The sequence below is a fragment of the Pygocentrus nattereri genome, chromosome 8, assembly GCF_015220715.1.
Source record: "Pygocentrus nattereri isolate fPygNat1 chromosome 8, fPygNat1.pri, whole genome shotgun sequence".
NCBI classification, from domain to species: Eukaryota; Metazoa; Chordata; class Actinopteri; order Characiformes; family Serrasalmidae; genus Pygocentrus; species Pygocentrus nattereri.
In genome coordinates, this window is record NC_051218.1 from 22754719 (window position 1) to 22773426 (window position 18708).

Sequence of the window (18708 nt, forward strand, 5' to 3'; positions counted from 1 at the left end):
TTGGAAACCCCTGGTCTAGAACAGCACTGTTTTATTTTTCCTTAACTGTGACAAAGGATAGCTAGTCAAGTAGTCAACTACTTCATACATAATTATTTGATCAGTAACAATAGTTGCGTAACTCCTCCCCATCTTTTCCTGAGCTAACCTAACTGTGAAAAACACTGGCTCAAGAACAAGAAGGATCAATTAGGATATTTTGCAAACATAAATAAGCGGTTCTCCGAACTAAGCGAGCATGCTCCTTTGGCAGTAATGTGAAAGTGAGCTTTAAAGCTCCATTGTTCACACAATAAGTGGGCAGGCTAATGATCCTTCTAGCTGCTAACCCCCCCAGTCCTGACCCCCCCAACACACACACATGCACACACCATCTCTCTCTCTCTCTCTCTCTCTCTCTCTCTCTCTCTCTCTCCCTACCCCCATAACCACACCCGCTCTCACTGCCACATCTGCTGCTTCTCGCCAAAGGAAAAAAATCAATCTCTATGCCATGAATTATTGAGGTGTTTGCCTACAGCTTCTGAAATATACAGGAGGGTGGTCTCTCTCTCTCTCTCTCTCTCTCTCTCTCTATCTCTCTCTCTCTCTCTCTCTCTCTCTCTCTCCCTCCCACTTACTGCTTTTAAAATCTATGTAAAACATGCACAGTATATAGATCTTTCCTGTACAAATACAATCCATGTATAGCTTTTCTGATGTTTACAATGCCTTAATATGCTAAAGTTTGCTCCTGCAGTTCCTGCAGTCCTGCAGTTCCTGTGAAATCTGTGAAATCCATACCATTATATCTCCAGGAGGGCCGCTACTGACTCTGGCACTGTTCTACCATGCTTTGTTCGTGTATCAATGGCTTGGAGACCATTTGTAGATTATGTGTCTGCGTGATTAGTTAAAGCTGGGGTCAAGTTGTAATCTGGCCTCTAATCTATCATTAATTTGACAATTACAACCAAGGTTAAGCCAGAGCCGGGCGCGATGCATGTGTAAATCTGAAAATGGAAAGACAGAAACAGCTGTGGAGCAGGGTATGGAGTAGATAACTCTCTCTCTCCGCCACTACCTCTCTCTCTCTCTCTCTCTCTCTCTCTCGCTCACTCTCTATTTCACCAAGCCCATATCTGACTTATCACATTATTGACTTTGCTCTAGCACTGCTTACTGCCATACCAATATGTACCATAACATAACAAACTCATCTCTACCACTCTGCTCTAACAAGCAATGTCTCCACCCTGAAATGGCTGTCTGGGCCACTGGTGACACTTGTAAACAGTAACATTAGCAGCAATGATAGCATTAAATGAGGCAGTTGTCAGATGACGATCGTTATCCCTCCTTCCGGCAGCCTTCCTTTGACTGACAGCTCCCAAAGCCCAAATGTGGCTGCTGTGCTGCCTCTGCCTGGCTTCAGCTATCAATTACAGGCTTGAATATGAAGTGTTTATTATGTAAAATAATTCGTCCCATCCACACCGCACTCATCTCCAGGGTTTAGGCCCTCTGTCTGATATAAAATCTCCCTCCTCATTGCTCCTTCCTTTCCTTCTCTCTCTCTCTGTCCATTTTTTTCCCTCTCTTTCCCTCTCCTCTTTCTCTCCCCTCTGCCTTTGTTTCACATTCCTGTTAAACTGATGCAGCTTTTGGAAGCAATGACATAAAGAGCAGATTGCTTGCATGACAACACAGAAGGGAAACCAGATACAGTAACGGTTCTCAGCCTGGTACTGGAGGTACACTGTCCTGCACAGTTTAGTGTGTTCTTTGCGCTGGTGCATTCAGTTCAACTCAGAAAAGGCATGCTAATCCATAAAAGTCAGAGTTGTCTAACAATACCAAAAGCATGGTGTACCTCAATATTAAGAGGTCCAGGAGTCTCCACCCTGACATGGCTGCCTGGGCCACCAGTGGCACTTGTAAACAGTAACATTAGCATTAAATTAGGTACTTGTAAGATGAAAAATGTTTTGCTGTAGTATGCATTCTATATATGAAAATCAAAAGCTGCCCATTCTGAATTATTTTTGTGATGTCATGAAAACCAATGTGTTTACATTTATCTGCCTATTCAGTCTACAGCAGTTTAGCCCCACTCATTCTGGTCTGTTTTTTGGATGACACATGATTCAGGACAGCCAGTCAAAACCAGGTCATTTACATCAAGTGGAAAGACACAGTAACAAAAATATTATTGAGGACATAGAATTATTTCTCACTCGTAACTCACTGAAACATAGAATCAAAGAAATTGAGTTGAAAGTGTGGATACTAAATAGAGATAGCATATTGGTGTCAATATTAGCAGAAAATGCTGGATTAAACCAAAAATGTATGAATCTGATCCAAACCTGCCACAAATACAGTGCAAAAAATTTAATATTCAGATGTGTGATGTCGTTAACTGTCTTTTTCATCTTGCGAGATAGTATTATTTGAGTAGTTTGAATGTGATAGTCTATTTTAAGATGCTCATCTTAAGTGAAGCTCCTCAATAAAAAGTAACTTGTGCTAACACTTAGTAGTGTTCAACAAAAAATAAGATGAGTATTGTTATCAACTGATAACCAAGTTTAAGTATTGTAAAAGAACAAGTGATTTAGTCATTTTTGACATTGAAACAAACAGAAACTCCTCAGGAAAAAGTAGAAACTCAAGCTTGTCAAAGTAATTAATTGTACAACTATAATTAAATATGTAACTATGGAATTAGAATTGAATAGCACAGCAAAAAGATTCTCAATTTTGAGAAAGATAATTAGCAGATGAGTTGAATTGGGTGTTAGATTTGGGCAGGGTAGGGATGCCGGTGTTAAGAACCACTGCAGTGGTGCAACAATAATAAGCAAATATTCCTGTTCTAAAACTACTGTGAAGATGTGTGCATGTTAAAAGCTGTGAAGAACAGAGAGGGAAGCCTTCAGAATTGATTGCTGAACTATATAGAGATCCATCACACCTGTAAACTACTCCAGAGACAATTTATCACACATTTAATCGCATTAAAACTTTTTTTTGATGTTTTGCATCAAGATTTTGCAGCACTGTTTGGTTTTTCAAATGTGTATTTCAATAAAAAAAACAGCACATGACCTCTTACTATCAAGAATTCACTCCAGGGTCAAAACTCCCGAAGAAGCATATACTGTACAAGGAGTGGGTCGTAGAAACCAGACAAGGTTTCTTCTTCCATTTCCTCTTGTATGGTGATGAGAATTGTCTTTTCTCCTTCTTTTTTCCTTTTTTCCCTCTGCAAAAGTTCTTGGGTTGCAGTTGGCACCAAACTCACAGGCCATTGCAGAAATCCAGCCATAACAAATGGGGGGGTGGTTGTGAAGGAGGGGAAGACATCTGAAAGACCAGCTAAGCAAGCCAGTGATATTTTCACTTTTTTGCCTGGGATAGATCTTTTCTGAGATGTGTATTGTAAGCAATTTTCGAGCTGTCAGCACCCAATGCCTGCTTTTGGTCTCTGCCTGAAGCGAGGAGGGAGGAGGGAGGGGAAGAACTTATTGTAACTGTCACATTGTTACACTTCTTTTTTTTCCACTGTAAAGGAATTTAGTTTCATTTTTCCTGCAGTGTCTTATTATTCCATAATGTTTTGTGTTGCGCTGGTGTTCCTTGTCTTGGCTGAATTAAGAGCAAGTTAGCCACTACTGGCACTTAGCAGCCCACAAGCCTGGGTAGGGATATTTTGAAGTGTGTGAGCTATGTGTTTTTTGCAGTGAGGGGGGCTTTAGGTAAAGGGGTAGCCCTGTAGCCAGTGAGAGACACAGAGAGCAGACAGGAAGGCACAGCGGGGCTGTCCAGCTTTAACATTGTTGCTCAGAAGATTAGGCCATCACTCCTCAACCTGGTGTCCTGTTACTCAATTAGCTGAGACTTGTGTAGCACGACCAGAAACAACTGCAGCATTCCTGCCATGCCCCTACAGCGATGGAGTAATGGAGAGTTGGGTGGTGGATTGCACGGAGGGGGGTGCAATTTTAAGATGTCTCATGCAGATCACTCTCAGGCGAACTAGATAGAGTAGCGGAAGGTGAGGTGAGACAAAGAGATAGGACAGATGAAGAGAGATATCATGGCTTAGATGGCAAGATGGCAAGATGAGTGTGCTTCTTGGCGAGAATTGGCAAGGGCTGAGTCTCTTAGAGCTGGAAACATTTGTATTCTCTCTCTCTCTCTCTCTCTCTCTCTCTCTCTCTCACTCTCTCTCTCTCTGTCTCTCTGTCTCTCTCTCTCTCCCTCACTCTCTCTCAGTCTGCGTTAGCCTTCATAAAATATTCATGTTGGTTGTGCTCAGTGCCATAATTGCCATCTCAGCCTCTGAATAATTGATGGCCGGTGCCGTCGACTTGGTCTCATTTACTGAGAGTGTGGGTAACACCATACTCACACATGCCACATGCTCCAACGCCACACTGCTGCACTTAGTGCTGACATTAGATTAGCACACTCTCTCTCACTCACTGCTCTTCTACCATTCACCCCCTCCAAGCCAGCACAGCTAGAGCAAGCTAATTGAGGATCGACAGTCACCCTTAAAGCGGTTAGAGGTGGTAACGTGGGGTAAAAGGACCAATTTGAAAGTGAGGCTGAGTTGGCTTTGTTTGGCAAGTCTTTCAGAGCAACTCAGATTTGATATGATGTAAAGGATCAGCGATTATTCAGATATGACCTTTGTGACATGATCATAGCATAGTTGTGTAGTTTGTGTTGTTTGATAATTTTTTTGTTTGTTTTAAGGTGCTTTAAAACTCCTTGATGTACACTAATGCAAGCTTGATTTTGTGTTTGTATTATAGCATAGCCTGATATATTGTATTGTGGTGTATATATATATATATATATATATATATATATATATATATATATATATATATATATATATATATATATATATATATATAGTTTTGGAAAGGCAGCAAGGCAAGTAGGACAGCAGATTCCAGCAAATCCTGCTCTCAGACAAACGTGGTCATTCTTCAGTCAGAGGGCAAAAGTCAATACCTTGAGGATTATATAAACCCCTGTGACACCAGCCGTCCACCTCAATGCTTTACTTATACCTTGCTTGTTTCTTTCCTCTCATTCATCCCTCTCTTTGTGTGCCTTCTTCCACAGCCTCTCTTGTGTTTACACTTTCTTATACCCTCACGTAGCCCTCCTCATTGTTATGGCTGTCAGTGGGGGTAATGTGCTCTCAGATGTGTCAGGCAGAGAAGCATGTCCAGCGGGTCAGGCCTCGTTCTCTAGCTCTCTAACTCCTCTGCTAGTGGCAGGAGCTTGGAGCGCTGCCCCTTTTCCTCACGGCAGGCGTAGTAATAGCCTCTGCTAATTGAAGTGCTCTTAGCCATGCCATTTGCAATCTGCCGTCCAATCACTTCTAAAAGCATAAGGTCCCTGTCCGAAGTGCCCTGCGAAGGGGGGCGCTGGGCACTTTAATAAACATTACATGTGTGATTACATGTGGCCTTCATGTCCATGTGCTGTAATGGGCCGGAGTGGTCAAGGAAGTCAAACTATTCATACTTTGCACTTCTTACTACAAAGGTGTGATTAAAGGCCTTTAGAAAGTGTCAGTGTGTCTGTGTGACTGTGTGACCTGTGAGACAAAGGCTGGTTGTAGGCCATGAAAGCTAAAGCTGGAACACCCTGGTTTTTGCTGGGGATTTAGTAGGACTGAGAGAGTGTGTGATATCAGTGTTGGGGTTAAGCCGAGTGTTAGGTGGAATGGGTCACACTCTCGACACTATTGACGCACAGGGGCAGCTGAGAGAGAGAGAGAGCAAGAGAGAGAGATCATGCAGAGCTCAGACAGGCTGCAGCAGGGGAGAATCAGAGAGAAAGACAGGAGGGCTTCGAGTTTTTACAGTAAACGATATCATAGCAGCCTGCAGGAGCCCGACACAGCCAGCCCTAAGGGACGAATCTGTTTACCTAAACAGCGCTGCTCTTCGTGCTCTTTGTGGACACAAACACTTACACGCTCACACTCACACACTCAATGTGCTTTAAACACTTTGGAGAGCGTTTGTGTGTTTTTGTACGGTGTAGGTCAAGACTGCAGTGCTGTCATTAGCAATAACACCACCATTCCATGTCGCTCACTCATCTGACGTGTCTATGCCTGTGAGCATTTGTGTCTTCATGACCTCCACTTATTTCAGCCGCTAGAGGAAGCACGGATGGATGGAACAGAGGCATGACAAAGGGATGAAAGGATGCAAGGGGATGAGTATGGAATGCATAATGACAAGGGCATTGCATAGACAGTAGATAAAGGCCAGAATCCATGTTGATCCAGTGCAAATCCCAGCCAGCACATACTCATAACAAGTTGTATACAGTTGTCAAAAAACATGACATCAGGGCACACGTACATAAATGCACTCACACACACCCCATACAGTTGTATACAAAACTTTAGGCACCCCTGGTCAAATTACATGTTTTGTTGACTTGCTAAGTAAAAATAAATACACAAAGTACACATCTTCTGCAGAGAAATTACATTTACTGTTCAGCTACTGAATTTAACATATTGGAATATGTGGCCATTTTACATTTAATTTAATCTGTGTGTGTTTTTAGCAACTTGGTGCATCAATATAGAATTCATGTTTGTGGTCATATATTGACCAAATTCGACGAACAGAATGGACAGTTTCGGTTCTAAATTGGATCAAGCATGAGCTACATTCAAAGACATGTGGCTTACAACATTGTAATGCATAATTTCTACTGTCTCTTTCACTTGATATATTTCAGCTACACATCTGTAGTTAGATGTAATCTTTAAGTTTGCAATGATGAACGCATAAACATGGATTTCTTATGTAATTATCTTTAGCTTACTGCCTTTCTGAGAGAGGCAGATTATTGAAGTAGGCCAACAGCAAACAGATCACGAATTTTTAAATCTTACAACTCTTATGCTTGACCAAAAGAACTGTATATATGCATATTATGGTATAAATAGATGTGTGAGTGTGCAAAAGTTTTTAAAGTAAAAAAAAAAAACCCTTTCCTCTAAAACCCCATAAAATAAAGACTCATAATGTACTTTTTCTGAGAATTGTATAACCATACCAAGAGCTAAGAACTTTTATTTTTAAGAGTGCATAGAGTTGTGCTCTATACATACATTTGTGTTCGTGTTTATGTGTGTGTATTTGTGTGTGGAATGTTTACTTGAGCATCAAAGCAGTTGGAAGAATTGTAAGTCATACTGTTTACTTGATCCAGTATTCACAGTTCATACAAGTGGCGGCACATGACTGAGCCGTGACTGTGACCTCCCACAGGGCATAATAGAAAGGGCCACTTGTGTGTAGCTGTGTGCTTTAAAACTGCAGGTGGAAGGGAAAGTGACAGATAGACACTGGCTCTTGACTTAAGTGAAGTAGTGAAGGCTTAAACCATGAAAGAAGAGAGAGTGGAGTAAAAGAAAGAGAGAAACCCTACTGTGTTCATTAATAGTGGAAATCAGAGCACAGACCAGAGGAGGGGGAAAATATGAAAAAACCTGCTAAGCCTGTTACAAACATATCCAGACTTCATTCATGAGGAGGAGAACAAATACAGTCATCAAAACAAACTTTAATCGAAAGTGAAAATGATTTTGCAGTGAAGAAGAACACTAATTTCAAACTGAAGCAAAATATATTATTCTTTTTGACCATAGAATGCTTCTGTATAATCACTAGCACCATCAGTTGGGTTTGCTTTCATGGATGGCTGGATGAAAGAGCATTCACAACGTCTCATATCCAGGGCAGGGCAGCTGAAGAACTGCAGGAACTCCCTATACACAGATTGTTAAAAACAATATGTGAATCAGAAAGCAAAAGAGATTTCCTTCCATACCATGAAGTTTTTCACAAATGAAAAACTGTATCAGGAAGGGTCATTGAGCTAGCTGAGTGCCTTTGCTTCATTAGCAAAATATTTTTCCCTGTCCACTGTTGCACTGTTGGAACTTAACCTTGTTCACACATTTAACTCCTTTCCCCAGTATTCATACAATATAATTTCAGCATGTTCAGGAGATCTTTCAGTTTAGCCATTAAATTATTGCATTAAAAATGTTTTTAAATGCAATTCAAAATTGTAAATTATTTTAATTCAACTATAGTTATATTTTGCATAAAAATATTATGTTTGATTGTATTAAAATGGATATATTTGTCGATTTTCAGTAGCGAGCCTAGAGAAAGGAATCAACACAAAATGTGAAAAATCGATTAATTAAATGTTAAACATAATTGTTGAGAGAATAGACTTGTGGTTGAAATACTGTATATAGGCATGACATCAGGTTTGAACTGCAGATAATGTGACTATTTATTTATTTAAATTCCGTTTTATTTAGTTTAATGTTGAAATCAGGTTCATGCACTGCAGTTTCATTTTTGCCTTTCTTATCAAGTGCAAAATCGGCTATTTTAGTTTGGGGAGCTCACCAGTGTGACCTTTGGCTCAAGTTGAGATGCTGTCTAGTAGTTTCTCCTCTCTTGCTCTCTCTCTCTCTCTCTCTCTCTCTATCTCTCTAACTCTCTCTCACTCTCTCTCTCTCTCACTCTCTCTCTCTCTCTCTTTCACTCTCTCTCTCTCTCACTCTCTCTCTCACTCTCTCTCTCTCTCTCTCTCTCTCTCTCTATTTCTCTATCTCCCTCTCTCTCTTTCACTTACTCACTCACTCTCTCCCTCCCTCATATGGCTGTGCAGATCACAAGGTTGTCAGGCTTGTCTCTGGCATACGACAGATGGTCTGCTCTTTATTTCTGCTAGCGTGTGTGTTTGTGGTTGTATGTGTGTGTGTGTGTGTGTGTGTGTGGGGTGAGGGGGGTCTCTAACTCTATCCTTGTGTGAGTTCTGGGTAATAACAAGTTTCCCTGCTCTTCTTACAAGGACCTCTGTCACAATGTGATGACAGATAATGAGGTTTCATTCACACAGTCTCAGACTACTTTACAAGCTGATGGCTACCACTGCCATACATTCATCACAAGCCCACTCTCATCAGGTCACAAGCGCTGTACTGACATGTTCTCTTATTCTGTCTCTTTCCAGGTTTTTCCTGAAGTTCTTCCTGAAATGCAATCAAAACTGTCTAAAGAATGCAGGGAACCCACGAGACATGCGACGCTTCCAGGTAACAGCTGACTCCAGTCTGTGCACTGGGACTGCACACACAAGAACCCATGAACTTGCTCTTAATAATTTAGGAATGCCCTCTTAATTTGCCCATCCTATATTAATGTTCAGTTACTCTCTGCCAAGAAATGCCAAAAATCAACCAAACAAAACAAAGAGTGAGTATAGTACAACTCAAAATTTGGACACGTGACTGAATGTGTTTGTCTTTAAGAACAAAGCTTTTCCTCTGAATTTCTCCTCAATTCCCCTGGCCATTGCATGTTTTTTTAAAAATCTATCATCAGCACACTTGATTTCATTTAAGATAGGATTGATTAGCAGAAGCCGTTATTGGATGATAATTACTGTTAAAACTGTGAGGAGAGGGTTGGTAGCAGTTAAATGAAAACACTAACATACATCTAAAAATGCAATGCTATTTGCTTTTATTCTAACATAATTTAAATGCTTACTGCCCAATCAAATATATTAATTTCTTAGATGTATAAAACCTTTGAACAGTACTGTGTATTTTTACATGCCCCCAGCAAGTGTGTGTATCTTCCACAGTCCTGTTTGAACACTTCTCAGGTGCCTCCCAAAGCTACCTGTGAGAATGCCAAGAGTATGTAAAGCTACATTACAGCAAAGGGGGTCAAAAATCTAAGAGTCTGAGACAGAATATAGTTTTGATATGTTGAACATTGTTATTTCATGGTTTATTATTATTATAAAATGTGTAAAATGGGTAGGTGCACCCAAACAACTAGTAGAGTAAATAATAACATTACTGTGTATGAATTAATACATTTATTCCCAAATAGAGAGTAGAAAGAAAATAACTTTTATAAAAAGGGTTCTCGCAAATTTATGTCACAGACTTCACCTGCCTGACTTCCCATTAATTCATATTGTTCAGATGATGTGCTATTGATGGCCTGATAAGACTCTTCAGCCTTCATGTGTCATGCTAATGATCACTTCCATTTTTGACTCTAATTATTCGTTTTAATTGTGGTGCTAGTGCCATAGAGTGACTTTGCACTCAAGTTTAATGAGTGCTCAAATTGATTCACTTTTCTATACACTGTAATTGGAGCAATTGGTGTATTTTTGCATAGTTTGGATAACTGAATTTAGTCTATATGAGTGAAGCTCTAATACTCAATACATCAATATCAATTATAGTGAAACTCTAGAAAGTGTAGTGAAGTACAAATGAGTGTTAACAAGAGTATCAGTTGAAGAGAGGACAGAGAAAAAAGTACAGGGGAGAAACAGAAAGTGACTAGGCTCAGCACTTGTCTAATGTTAAGCCGTGTTTGCCGTGTCTCATCAAACATCTCTCTTGAGATCGAAATCTCTTGAAGCTCAAGGGCTATTATTTTAATAAAAGGCACCCTGCTTACAAGGGGCTGTGGATGATCGCAACTGTTTTCATTGTCTGAGTTCTTTAAAGAAACAGTTCTACTGGCTGTGTGTCTCTGATGTGTGAGCAGTAAAGGAGAATTGGCAGAAATGATCTAAGGCTAGGAGTTCATATATATGTGTGGTCATCCTGCAGGTGGTGGTGTCTACAACGGTCAGCGTGGATGGCCACGTCTTGGCCGTGTCCGACAACATGTTTGTGCACAACAACTCCAAACATGGGCGCAGGGCTCGCCGACTGGACCCCTCAGAGGGCACCCCATCATACCTGGAGCATGGTGAGCATGAGGTTCAGTGTGTGCATGTGAGGTGGGGATAAAGCATTCTTGCAGTGGTTAAAAATAATTTGACACTGTTGAGGTGTCTTGGTGTCCTGTGTCCCCAAAATATAAAAAAAAAAATACATCTGTCTCTTGAAAATGTAAAACAGCTAAATAAATGTCTTGTAGTCACTGAGGTTAAAGTCCAGATGTCACGCCTCAGGCGGATTCGGACTGCATTTCCCAGAATGCATTGGGAGATCACATGCATGAGCAACTTCCCTCAGATTCGGAGTCCAGAATGGACTCTATTGCCCACAATCCCTCGGGAGATCACATGACTTTGGATAATCGTTCGCGCACTTATCAGTGATTTCAATCCCCTAAATATTAATACTGTGCACTTGTGTTTGTTGTCATATGACTCATTTGGCCTAGTATTTAAGCCCGGGCTTTAGTCATAGTCATGGTGAGGTATTGCTTATTTCTGAACATACCGAGCGTTTACGGATCTGTTTGTTACTGCCTGTTATGACCCGTTCTTTGTTATTCTGACCTTGTTTTTCTGGCCTTTGCTTGTCCCTTTTCGTACCTTTGCTAACTGGTTTTTGGATCTGTGTTTTTGACTTTTTTGGCTTGTTTTTTGGTTATGAGCTTTTTGGTTATGACCCACATGTGTTTTTTGACCACGCCTTTGCTGAAAGTTAATAAAACCCTGTTTGCATTTTTCAACCATGAGCGTATGAATTCGCACCATCACACCAGAATATAGGTCGCACCATCACACCAGAATATAGGTGTTGCAATATTAATATTAAGTGTCAAACTTAATATCAGTATCATAACAAAACCTTGCATATCTGAAATGCTAAGTTTATCAGAGAAAGAAAAAATGGTAACACTATTTATATAACACTATATAAGGCTACCTACATAAGGATTTCACACATAAGCATTGAATAATCAGTGTGTTTTATGTGTTATGAAACATAAATATGTTTTATTTAAACGAAAGCAGTATTTTGTCCATTTATTACACATTTATGAAGACTTTTAAGGCTTGGATTAGAACATCATATATTGTGTTAGTATTTAATGTTTTTACCAAGATCTGTGCTACATTCCAATACTTGGGAATGAGACTTCATAACAGACATTTTGGGAGGGGCAGGAATTCAAGGTGGAAAAAGGGCAACATTAACATAAATTAAGCTTAATTGGTTGTGTATTCCAGCCACTCTTATCAAGACAATGTAGTGTTAAGAGTTTTTCCAAAGGAAGTTGAAAGCACTAACATAACATTTATGTGGGGATTTGAACCCCAGTCACCAGCACGCAAAGACATGGCATTACTCACTACACTACTGTTTAGGCAAAATTTGTCTTTCTGACAATAAAAACACATAACATCAGAATAATTTTAAACTACCATTGTTGCAGTAATACAACCTATGTAATTGCTATATAACATGTAGTTAGGACTCTATAAGAGCTCCTCAGAGTCTTGTATTATTTCCCAATTTTTATAGTAACAACAGCATTATGCAAAGAATAAAAAAAAAAAAAACATAGGTAGTACTGCACCAGAAGGGCTGTCCAAAAGCAATGAAGCTTGTAGATCTTTGGCAGAACTCAAGCTAAAATTCCTAGCTAAATTTCAAGCTATTCCTGGTAGACATCTCCCTGTAACAGATCTTGAAGAATATAGTTATTATACACACCAACCAAGTAGGCAAAACACTTGGGTACAGTTTCAGGGCAACGGGACAGGCGCAAGCTCCTATGTGTATGTGTACTGTACCATCAGACTGCTCTATATTGAAAACACAATATTGAAACATTGAAATATTGAAAACATTCCTGTTTCTTAAGTGTGCGGCCGCTTTAAAAGGAGAGCTGTGAGGACAGCTTCACCTGTTTGATACCCCAAGCATGCTTGCGCCTCTTTGACATCCAGTGCATATCCTTCAGCCTCTGGTGCAAGAGGACAATGAAGTCATACGTTTTTTCACAGGGAGAGAGAGGAGGAGAGAGAGAGAGAGAGAGAGAGAGTGAGAGAGAGAGAGGAAGAGAGAGATGAGGAAAGAAAATGGGGAAGGGGAGAGAGGACAAGAAAGGAGGAAAGACAGAAGATGAGAGGCTGAAAAGTGTTGCGTCTGCACTGAAATGTACTACGCCGCAACCCCCTGTTCGCAATCCTCTGACTCGTTAGAAAATTTCCCCTTCACTGTACTTTTTTCCCCCGACCAACAAACTCTTTTATTTGCACAAAGCTAATTAATAACGCCAAGGTCTCCAGCAGCCCGCGATGTGCGTTCAGCAAAACTAGGCCACTTTGTCACACTCAGTAGAGCTGGAATGGTATAGCGTCCTACCCTTGCACCACATTAACAAAGAGAAATGCAAGCACAGAGCCTAAGGTTTGACTGTTTTAATGGCACTACCAGTTGGATCTACATTGTCTTTTAAAGAACACGATTTGGAGGAATTTAGTCAGTTTGAATAATGTAAACTTGCACTTGCATTATACCAGACTATTTCAACATAACTGAGAGTGCAAGTGCTATATATTGGGTCATAACCATAACTCATCTCAATCTCCTGTCTCTCAGTGTGTATAGTATCGCTTTAAACAGCTGATTGCTCTTAGACAAACACATGAGGAGTCAAATGGCACTCTGGTGCCTCCCCTCCACCCCTAAGCATGCATAACACAATCATAGCAGAAAGGAGAGAAGATAGGAGGTGAGGAAAGGAAAGGAAAGAGATGACAGGAGGACAAGGAATAGAAGTTAAACGGAGAGGAGAGGAGAGAAGAGGAGAGAGGAGTAGAATGAGAAGAGAGGATGAGGATAGGAGAGGAGAAGAGAAGAAAAAGAAAGAAGGGAGAGAAGGAAGAGTGGAGGAGAGGAGGAGGCAGAAGAGAAATTACAGACTATGAAAGGTCCACAAACTCAAAGTGCTTCTCAAGCCTGGAATGGTCTCTGTGGAGCCCATTACAATCCCAGTCACAACAGAGCCTTTCTATTGGATTATTACTGGAAGTGCCACCAAACACCAGGAGCTTTCTCTTCATCCACAGCCTTACATGTTAGATGTTAGGAATAAAGGCTACAACACACAGGCACCACAGCATAACAAATGACCCCTTAATCAAAGCTGTACAGTTCCGGCACTCCTCGCCCCCACCACTACTTCTTTCCCGCCAGGGCCGTTTGCATGGGCTGAAAAAAGAGCTGCGAATCCAGCATTCCCCAAGTGGCCTGTTCTCTTTAGACTTCTACATGTGTCTTATAAGGCCATAGCTGCTTAAGCACTGCACATTTATTTCCTCAGAGACGTGGCCTTATCTGGCACGCTCCATCTCATGCTGTGGCACAGCCTCTCCCAGGTTCAGCCAGCCTCTCCTAATACTCCTCTAATAACATGTGGAGATGATTTGAGATCTGATTTGATCATCAGAAGGCAAACAAATCCAATCATTTTCTCATTTAGGTTCGAGAAAGAGAAGCATATTTTCAGGCTTCGACCTTCTGACAGTGATGAGAAACTATGAGTGGATTTAAGTTATATAGCGGATTGGATGATGGTGATGATGATTGAGTTCTTCTGTTAAATCACTGGCTCTGTTTTCCCCAGGGACATGTTTGCACACTTTACATAGATTCCAAAGGCAATTGGAAGATTGCAAACTCAGTGCCCCTAATGCCTGACCATATTGAAAAATGAATGGACATTGCAATTCATATTCATAATTGCATTATTTAATTTATGAATGTTATGTTATCCTGGTGTATGCATCCAGTTCTCACTATGGAAAAAGGTTTTGTCTTTTTCAAGGCTTGTACTGAGTAACCCCTTCTATGTTAAATAGGAATTCCACCTCTTTTTCCAAGTGTCTGCATAGCTTAGCTGTTCAGATAAATAAAGTCATTCATTTGTTTTTTTGTGTGAGATGGTGCATTGTGGAGAAACTTACCACCTCAGATTTCTTTACAGTAGTGTAATAGAAACCAGGGGTCATGAAGTCTACAATTCAAACATTTTAATTACACATAATTTTTATATAAAATGTTGATGTGGTAAATTTGGAATCTATGTAGTACATCAGGAAACAAAAAAGGGATGTTATTTTCTTTATAACACCCTGCATGTACTTTTTTAGGCCTAAACTTTATTTTTAAACATTCATAAACCAATCTTTCAAAATCGGGCAGGGTAGTCATACCCATTTCATGTAATAACTTTCTGTAAGAGTAGCTTGTAGAGGCATTAAACTCTTCGAATGTCTGGTTGCTGTCACCAGCACTGAAGAAGATGTTCTACAATGTGACATTTCACATCAAACCAATCTCATTGAGATTTGTTTGCATCTCAATTATTTAATTATGTAGAATGTGTTTTTATTGTGGTTTAAGAGACCAGTATATGAGTCCACACTTCAACTAGTCTCTCTCATAAGTACATAACTTTAACATTAGTTCTGTAGAATAAGACGCAAGTTCATAGGTCTTCTTAAATTTTGTTTAATTATCACTGATAATCAATTAAACCAGCAGAGAAATTCCAGAGGAAGTCCATATTTATAAACTTTCATTTGTATGTATTAGTAGAAGAGAGGTTTTATTAGGAATTGAACATAAAGAAATGTTGTTGGGCATGCAGCTGTAGTTGGGAGAAAGAAATTGCTTCCTTTACATTTTGCCATGTTTTGTCATTGATAAACAGGAAACAACTGGAAAAAGTTAGAAGTGCAAACTTGAACTTGCCAATACAGTATTTAAACTGAATGTTAATATAATTTACTACCTACTTAATGAATTCTATAATTATGCAATTATATGTGTGTAATTAATTATGTACTGTAGACCAAATGTATAGAAAAAACACAACACTAAATCCATTTCTAAGTGAATTATCAGCCTACATTTAAGAGGTTAAGTTGAACCCACAACTTTTATTGAGCTTCAGGTCATATGTCTGTCATTGTTTCTATAACCACCTCAGTCTGGCCCAACTAGTGCAATAGTTTACTTAGTTTGGAAACGTGATTCTTATTCCCAACAAGCCCTGCCGTGTCAGAGGTGGCCTATGCAGTGAGGTCTGTCAGCTGGGGGCTATGGCCATGGCACACACTCAGTGTGGTGGAAAGAGGTGTCCGCGGGGCTCCGAGAAAGCCGCTCTGGGCCCAGACTCAAAGGAATAATCACTGTGTGTGTGCGTGTGTGTTCACTGCATGTGCATAGACATGCTTGTGTGTTTGTATGTATGTGTGTATGTGCGTGCATTCTGTACGCAAGCAAAGCAGCGCAAGGGGAACAGATGGCATCGGAGGAAGGCACCAAAGTTTAATCCTATCAGATGGATTCCCGTTCCACCATCTGGTTAATCCATGCACAATTTCAGCGCCCCGCAAAAGAGTCGTCCCAGGCCAAGATTACCATCACAGATTGCTCCGCTGCGCCTCTTCATCTCTACTGCTTTAGCCCAGCCGCCAAATTGCATTACGCTGCGCTGCCGTAATCAACCTGAGCACGGCTGCTGCAGAAAAGAGCATGCGCGCAGCCGGCGAAAGGCGCACAGTCGCAAAGTGGATTACACCACTTCTGCAAATCGCAGCATGTCTGACATGCAGAATGTTTGTGAAATAAAGAAGATTTAGTCAGTGTTTATTTATGTTTTTGAAAAAATTCTCTTTAATCTAAATCACATACAGCCAAATGGAAAAGGAAATATACTGTAAGAAATGCGTTGAGAAATTGGAGAATTAACAGGGAATCATGAAGGAGATTATCATTTTGATTGTGGTTTTGTTCTCCAACTGATTTTTCCCAGACAGTTTGTATTTTGTTGTGCTCAATTGCGGATTATTCTTAGTGGTCTTGTCTTGAGGTGCTTTCATTGAGTATTAATCACTATTTAATCATCCTCCTTCATCTCTTTTTTTAGCATTGTATGGAAAAAAATAGCTCCCTTCTTTTTCTGATCGCCATCGGAGTGTTGGTTAAAATGGCATCCTGTTTCAGTTAAACAATACTTGAGGAGATATTCTTCAAAACTGCCATGGTAGCCTTTCTAATAAACAACAATGCAAGATAATTTCCTGGAGTTCTCCTTCCCTGCCTGAAAGACGTGTGTGTTAATCAAGCTTTCTGTTGTCTTTGCAAACTCCTCCCAGGGCATTGCTAGTGGGTCACACACATACACACAAACACCCTGAACAGCTCTCAGTGGTGTTTTCACAGCTTTGTGGGCCCATCCTGCTGCTTCATCACATCTGGGTTCAGTTGCAGCACTACTGCCCCTCCCACTAGCGGGCCATCTGCCTTTGTCCTGCTCCTGAACTGTTCATCCCAGCCGGGCATTCATCCCCATCCAGCCCCACTACTTTGAAGCTGTATGTGAATCTCCAGGCCATGGGCATCCCCTGGAAAAAAAGCTAAAAGTGAGAACAAAGCTTACAAGAGAACCAAAGAAATAGCCATTATGTCAAGCTAAGGCGTAGCCTGGCCTCTTGTTGGCATAGTCAGGCATTCATCTGATTGTCCTGTTTCCCATTTGCAAAGTCAAAGTAATGACATTGTTCAACCACTTTGTAGTCTGAAACAGAAGATATCAGGAACTTATGGTGCATGTCAGGAATTTAGTGTGAGTGCTTGTTACAAAGTTATTTTGTAGTCTTCCTTACATTGCTGCACATTACAGTCATATGCAACAGTTTGAAAACTCCAGGTCAAATTACACATTGTGTTGCAGTTATAAATGAAAATATGGTAACACGTCCTAAATTTAGCATCTTTTGCTTATGTGCACAATTTCTTTTTATTTCCTGAGTTTAAGATATTGAGAAAAAAAATATTTGCGCAAGCCATATTTAATGTTACCCACCCCCACCACCCCCATAAGTTAATTCAGCAAATAAACAGTAACTGTGCATTAATATGTGCAGAGGTGTGTTCTTGAGAAGATGTGTGCTAATTTAGACTTAGAAAATCAACAAAACATAATTTGACTGGGGTTCCCAAACCTTTGTACATGACTGTACAGAATTAAGTCAATTGTTATGCAAATATTTATGGCCTAATTTGAAAACTACTGAATTGTGATTGTCAATTTAAAAAAGCCATCATATCTCCAAATAATTAATAATAATAATAATAATAATACATTTCTGTTAATGTAATGATATTTGATTCCAAATAATTATGGATTATTTACTTTGTAGCCATGAAATGTTTACACAATGTAAAGGGACGTTTTAAAAAAGCAACCACTGACACTGTCCCTTCATCCACCATCATAAAAAGGTAAAAGATTGGTAACAAAGACTTAGGAATCACAACTGTCTCCAGTGTTTCCACTTGTAACTGTAACTTAAAAAAACATTTATGTGCAACTTTTAGGCTGGTATGCTGTATTTATACTAATTCCAATAACAAAATGGCACATGAAGGCAGCATGAGTATAGTCCTAAGAACAGAGAGCAACATGATCATGTAGGCTGAAACACTTCTTCCCTGACTCAGGTGACTGCCTCCAGCCACTCTTTTTTCATGCCATCCTCTTCTTTTCTTCTTCCCCTAATGCCCCCCTCCACCCCTAGTAGCAAACTCACAATAGCAGTAATTAGTCAGGTAAAGCGCCTTCGGTGTGGCATCAAGATCCTGAGCCAAAGTTCAACACAGGCGAAATGAAATCACGACTCATTAAGGTGTTGAATTTTTATGGCTGGCTGCTGTTTTCACAGCGCGTCCCGTGGTGCCTGGCCTTTTGATCGACTCCTGTAAGGACTCGAGATCCCTCCGCCTGTGACATTTACACGAGTGTCGTAAAACAAGCGCCCGCACCTGCCCCCCTACACACTGGGGTCGGGTAATAT

At 40.3% G+C, this 18708-nt stretch overlaps 1 protein-coding gene across 8 annotated transcripts in view; it reads left to right on the forward strand.

Annotated features, from left to right (window-relative positions):
- Window positions 1-18708, forward strand: part of ebf1a (EBF transcription factor 1a) — a 158740-nt gene that overhangs the window by 99829 nt on the left and 40203 nt on the right. For all 8 annotated transcript variants that reach the window (XM_037540614.1, XM_037540615.1, XM_037540616.1 and 5 more), the window contains exons 7-8: window positions 9076-9157; window positions 10706-10847. In XM_037540614.1, coding sequence (XP_037396511.1) covers window positions 9076-9157; window positions 10706-10847 — 224 coding nt within the window. The remainder of the gene's footprint in view (window positions 1-9075; window positions 9158-10705; window positions 10848-18708) is intronic.